Below are 5845 nucleotides of genomic sequence, written 5' to 3'. Positions count from 1 at the left end.
CTACACGAGCCTCTCTCTTCCTGATCCCCTGGATCCTCCTTTTCCTGACTGGCTCCCCACTCCCCTTCCCTCACTCCACTCTTTCTCATTCTTCCCCCACCTGTCTCCCTTCACTGGAGGACCCAGGCCCTCCGAACGCCCAGGCTGCAGCACACAAACAACCTTCCAGCCCCCTAGGTTTGAGACCCCACCACACCTTCCTTGGCTCGGCCCTGCCGCCCAAAACTGCCTCCCACCCTTGCTTTCCTCCTCCGGCCAGCGCTGCTCGCCGGCGGCCGGCGCAGGCCCGCGTTCCGTCTGTCTCTGAGCGGGAAGAACGCTCCCAGGGCCTTCAGCCCCAGGCTCCCAGGGGCGAGTCACAGTCCCCGAGGTCGCTGTAGGGGGGAGCGCCATTCGGCTTGCCTCTTCCCTCCGGTGCGGCGGCCCATCTTCTCCGCTGAGACCCTTCGGCGGCGGACAGCTGGACGGAGCGCCCGGCCTCGGTGGGTGTGCCCGAGCCAGGGCGCCTCACCAGGCCGGGACCCCCTGCAGCGTGGCGGGCAGAGGGCCCTGCGCGCCGCTGCTCTGGCCACCCCCGCCGAGGCCCACGCTGGCCAGGGGCGCGGGCGGTGCCGGGCCCGGGGGCGCGCCCGCGTAGCCCCCGCCGTAGCCCGCCACGTAGGGAGCGCCCGCGTAGCCGCTGTAGCAGGAATAGGGCGCGGCGGCGGCGGCGCCGTAGGGACCCGGGAAGGCGGGCGCGCCGGGGCCCAGGCAGGGCTTGCCGTCCCGCACCAGCACGGGCACCGCTACCCGGCGCGGCGCCAGGGGGTGGCCCGCCAGCTCCAGGGACTTGTCCTGGCGCTGTCTCTTGCACTTGTAGCGCCGGTTCTGGAACCAGATCTTGACCTGCGTGGACGTGAGCTGCAGCGCGCTGGCCAGGTGCTCGCGCTCCGGCGCCGACAGGTACCGCTGCTGCTTGAAGCGCCGCTCCAGCGCCAGCACCTGGGCCTGCGAGAACAGCACGCGCGGCCGCCGCCGCTGCCGCGCCCTCGGCTGCTCGGCGCCCGCTCCGCGCGCCCCGTCGCTGCCGCTGCCGCTGCCGCTGCCGCTGCCGCTGCCGGCGCCGCGCTCTGGTCCCCGGGTCCCGCCGCGGAGGGGCGAGGCTGCGCGGAGGCCGGTCTCTAAAAGCACAGGAAGGAACACCGTCAGCGCCCAGCCCGAGGCTCAGGCCAGCAATGCTTGCACGGCTTTCAAGGGACGCCCCTCTCCCTGGGCGGCCTGTAGTTCTAGTCCCTTCTCTGCTCTCTGCTGACACCTCACTCCCGCCAGAGGCCGTCTGAAGGTTCACCCCTCCCCTCACCCCCACAGTCGCTTTTGTACCTGATGGGACGTATGCAAACTGGGCCAATCTGTGGTCCCAGGTGTACAGCCGTTTCCCAAAACGTGGACTGTCTAAGACAGCTTCATTTTCCTTTTAGAAAGTCTTATTATTTTATTTGTTTACTTATTTTTATTTTTTATTTATTTATTTATTTATTTATTTATTTATTTATTTGTGGTGGTGGTGGTGGTGGTGGGGTAGAGGCGGCTTGCTGCGATTTCTATTCTAAAGTGTGGTTGAGCTTGAGGAAGATTTTGCTGCAAGAATCGAGAGGGAATAAGGAAGGGACTTATCGGAGGCGGGCTGACTTTGGACAAGCCTTGGTGGAAAGGGAGAGGAAGGGGATGGGGAGGGTCAAGAGAGAGGGGGTGAGGGGGGGGGCGAGAGAGAGACTCGGTGACGTGCCTGCCTGCCGGAGGCTCCTCTCGTCTGGTTACCCACCCCGCTCCGAACTGGGAGCCTCCAGGGCCCACCACCGTCACCCCGCCCTGGCACACACCCTGTCATTTTGGTCAAGTGCTCCACCAGCACTGGGGACCATCCTCTTGTTTCTTGGAGGCAAGGTTCTGTAATCCAAATCAACAAAATAAAATAAAACAACGTATTTTCTGACTCGACTCTTGGCTGAGACTCTTGGAGGTATGTGTAAAGTTGAGATCCACATCTGACTTTTTTTTTTTTAAAGCGGCCTCTTCCTCCTGTAGGGTCTGCGGCAAGTGGGTGGCTTTGCCCCGCTTCTTCTCCCTCCTGGGCAGCGCCCTGACCTGGGCATACGGAGTGGGCGCCAACGGAGCGGGTTAAAACAGGGCTAAGTCCCAGCGTAGCCTCCAGCCACCTGGACGCAGCCTCCCTGCCCTTCTGCCCATCTCTCCGCTGTCTGGGCTTAAGCGCTGATTTTACGGAAGGGTAGGTGGGTAGAGAGGAAACCCAGAGTTTTTGTGGAAACTCAGGCCGGGGGTAAACCAGGAACATAGAGGAGAGGCAAGCTCCGGGAGCAGGGAACAGGCCTGCCTCCTCAGACCCGGTGCCGGTTGGAACTGGACTCCAAATCCCCAACCAACCGAGCTGGCCCGTCTCCTGCGGGCGGGCTGCTGGGGACTCAAAATTTGCAGAAATAAAAACTCCCTGCAGAGAAGCCCGTGCTCAGAGAAACCGAGGACATCTCTCCACGCAAAGAGAAAACAAAACACAATTGGTTTGTTTTGTTACCAAATCAAAAAGTAACAACTGACCTTCAGCGACTGAAACAAACAGGACCCCATTGGAAAGTTACTGACCACGCAGGCCGAGGGGTTGCACGGCACCCCGGGTGTGCCAGCGCCCCTTGTCCTTCGGGTCCCGGTCCGGAACCTCTCTCGCCCTGTGCCCTGCGTCCCTGGACGCGAGGTGGGTCAGCTGGGGATGGATGGGGCGCGCCCAGGCCACCAGGAAGGTCCCTGTCCTGCGGGGAGTTAGGAGCGCGCTGCGGGTGCCTGGGGCTGTGAGGGGAGCTCGGAGGTCGGAGGAGTGTGGCCCTTTCTCCCTGGAGCCGGGGCGCACGGCCAGCGGGCCCAGCAGCGCGGACGGAATTCGTGTTTAGAGTCCGCTGCAGAAAACCCCCGGCTTCTTCGCGAACAGAGCGAAGTGTAATGTTCTCCAGGCTCTGGAGCCGGTGAAAAACCAGCCTGCAAGTGGATGACTAACTCCGAGCTGGTCTCTGTATTTAGGTGGCCCGTTTGCGCCTGGAACGGAGGGGCCGTGGCACAGCCGGGCAGAGGAGACCGACCTGCGAGGCGCCTCTCAGGGCCCCCAGACCTGCATGGAGGTTCCGGATCCAGGCGCAGAGGTTGGACGGGAGGGAAGGTGGCGGTTTCATCCCTCGGAATGTGGCGCCTCCGGCACAAGACTCCCGCGTGACAGGAGTCAGCGCAACACAGCTTCCCGCCCGCCGCTGCCCTTCCTGCCGCTGGACACTGGGTCTGGGCCTCCTGTCCGCGCACCAGTTGCGCCTTCGGAGAGCGGGAGCTGAAACTGCGCGGAGACTCGGCAGAGCGGCTCCTTGAAGCAGCTCAAACTCAAGCTGCCCTTCCCCTTACCGCGCTCCCAGACCCCGCAGACCCGCAGGGCTCCCACCAAACCCTGCAGACCCTTCACGCCCCGGGACTCAGACCTGGTTTGGCCGCCACCTCTCTCACTTTGGAGTGGAGGAACCGGGCAAAGGGTTGGCTGGGCTAATCCGGCCTCTCAGCAAGCCCCTAGAGAGGGCCGGCCTGGGACGGACCCCACAGCTGTCAGTTTCCTCTCCCCACGCGCCCCGCGGCTCTGCTGGCTACTCCTGGGCAGATGGGTTCGGGTGGAGAGGCTCGGGCGGCAGGGAAAGCGAGAGGGGACGCAGCACAGCCGAGACTGTGGAGCGATTTCCGTGGAAGAGAGAGAAGCTGGCGTCACGGGGACTGTGGCTGCGAGTGGGGTGGGGTGTTTGCGGGAATACGAATATGAGGACTCGCTGTGGAAACAGCAAACCCCTAGGATTCAGGACCTTATTTCCCTTCGGGGAGGTGGAGCACACTGGGGATCAGGGACGGGGCGGCAGCGTGGCTCAGGGCCTGCCTTTTGGACTCTTAGGTGAAGGGGAAGAAGGAAGGCCCTCGGCCCTGGGGAGACCGGGAGATGCGTGTCCTCGCACGCGCCAGCTGATAATGGCCCATCCCTACCCTCCTGATCTCCCCGTAGGTGTCAAGCCCCGAGGGTGTACTCACCCACCCGTTCCACGTCCATTTCCGTGACCCGCTCACTGGGATCCCCAGGAGGCTCCGACCCGTCCTGCCACCTCTCTCCGGTGTTGGGAACCTCCGACCCTCGCGGGTCTGGGACCAGTCGCAGATACTGAGAGCTTTCCGGGCTCCCCCGTGCCCCCCGGAGTTGCAAGGCCGCGAGGCCAATCTGCTCTCGCTCTAGCCTCAGGATGTCGTCCACCGAGAAGGGCGTGGAGGTGACGGGGTTCTGCAGCATCCCGGAGGCGGAAGGAGAGGGGCCTGCGCGTCCCCGGCCCCCCGCGGAATGCAGCGCCCCGAGCTTCCCGCCTGGTGGCTGCTGGCGCCGCAGACCCCGGGTCTGGGGCGGACGCCTGGCGTCCCGGACTGCGCCTCCGTCAGGGCCATCCCTATGGCCGGTGACCAGGGCTGAGTGACGAGCCTGCCCACCCCCATTGGTTCCTGTGGAAACCACGTGCTAACCCAGCAGCACCGTCCTCCCCGCGCGCTGTCCTCCCGCGCCCTGCTAATGCCTCTGCAGGCCCGGCCGCTTTCTGGGGAGGCTCGGTTCCTATTGATGCTTCTCAGAAGCCAGGAGAGCGGAAGAGATGGTGCTGCGCGACGCCCGAATCTCGGTAAATACGGTACCGGCGCGAACTTCGGAGGTCAACCCGGGGTCCGCGGGGATTTTCCTAGAGGACGCGCAGGGATGGGGGATGGAGCCCTTGCTTTGCAACCCGAGCTGGTCCTTCCGGCCTGGCAATAGCTTAACTCTCCACTCGCGTGGCAGAGGAACTCGGGTGGGGACCGCTGGGCACCGCGGATGGAGGTACCCTCGGGAGTCTCCGTGGGCGCCAGGCGGTGCCGGCGGCGGGGGGTCCTTCCGGGGAGCAGAGGTTGGACAGGGGGGAGGCGGGGGGAGCGAGTCTTGACCACCGTGGCCTAGACCGAGGTGGAAATGCCTCGCTTAGAGCCGGATCCGCCACTTCACAGGTGGAACATGTCAACCCCAGAGCGAAGAAAGGGCAAGGGAGCTTTTTGGGGGGGATCTCCAGGCTCTGAGCAGGCTCGGCCAGTGGGTGGGGAGGAGGAGAGGTAATAGCTCCGGGCCCGCTCGAAGGTGGGACTCACCTAGCCCTCCACGTCCCCCACCCCCCCCTTATTCTCCCTAAAATTGATTGCCTTGGTGCGCGGGTGAATGTGAACGCGGCGCCCTCCAGGGTTGGGGAGTTTGGATGAGCGTTAGCTCTTCAGAAATGCTCCCGGGACACAGCAGTGCCCGGAAAAGGAGGCCGTGTGGTGCAGTGGTTATCACAGCCAAGGTGGAGCCAACTAGTCTAGCCTTGCTCTGGATGTATGAATTGTGGGCTTTGGGCAAAGTATGTCTCTCTAAGCTTTGACTAATTAAAACTGGAGATAACAGTATGCCCATCAGAGGATGGTTGTGATAACTGTATGAAACCATCAAGGAGTGTCCTGATGTAATTTCTGACGCTCCATGGTGCAGTGAAGACAATGGGACCCGGAGGCAGCAGTCTTAGCACAATCTAAGTCGCTTAAAAATATTTTAAAATCAAAATGAGATCTCACTAGGGTTCTTTTGGGAATTTTAGATCAACTGGTTTTTTTTAAATAAACCTTTTGAGGCAAATGCAAGAATGGGTGTTACGATTGACTGAAATGCAGATAAACTGGGCTCATCTGCCCAGGCTGGTGGGTGCAAAAAATTTTACATAAAATCTCGGCAAATTGG

At 62.3% G+C, this 5845-nt stretch overlaps 1 protein-coding gene across 1 annotated transcript; it reads right to left on the bottom strand.

Moving 5' to 3' along the window:
* Positions 1–507: 507 nt before the first annotated feature.
* On the bottom strand, positions 508–4351 carry NKX2-6 (NK2 homeobox 6). The gene is made up of 3 exons (XM_054716800.1): positions 4095–4351; positions 3788–3792; positions 508–1160 (listed from the first exon to the last, which is right to left on the bottom strand). Exons 1-3 carry the CDS (start codon positions 4349–4351, stop codon positions 508–510), a joined length of 915 nt encoding a protein of 304 aa, XP_054572775.1.
* Between the last annotated feature and the right edge of the window lie 1494 nt (positions 4352–5845).

This window comes from Eptesicus fuscus, chromosome 6 (genome assembly GCF_027574615.1).
Source record: "Eptesicus fuscus isolate TK198812 chromosome 6, DD_ASM_mEF_20220401, whole genome shotgun sequence".
Lineage (NCBI taxonomy): Eukaryota > Metazoa > Chordata > Mammalia > Chiroptera > Vespertilionidae > Eptesicus > Eptesicus fuscus.
Note: the sequence above shows the minus strand (reverse complement) of the source record. Positions and strands in the feature narration are given on the sequence as shown.

Excerpts from the sequence above, each read along its gene's own strand:
- NKX2-6 (XM_054716800.1), bottom strand. The coding sequence starts at position 4,351 with ATGCTGCAGAACCCCGTCACCTCCACGCCCTTCTCGGTGGACGACATC.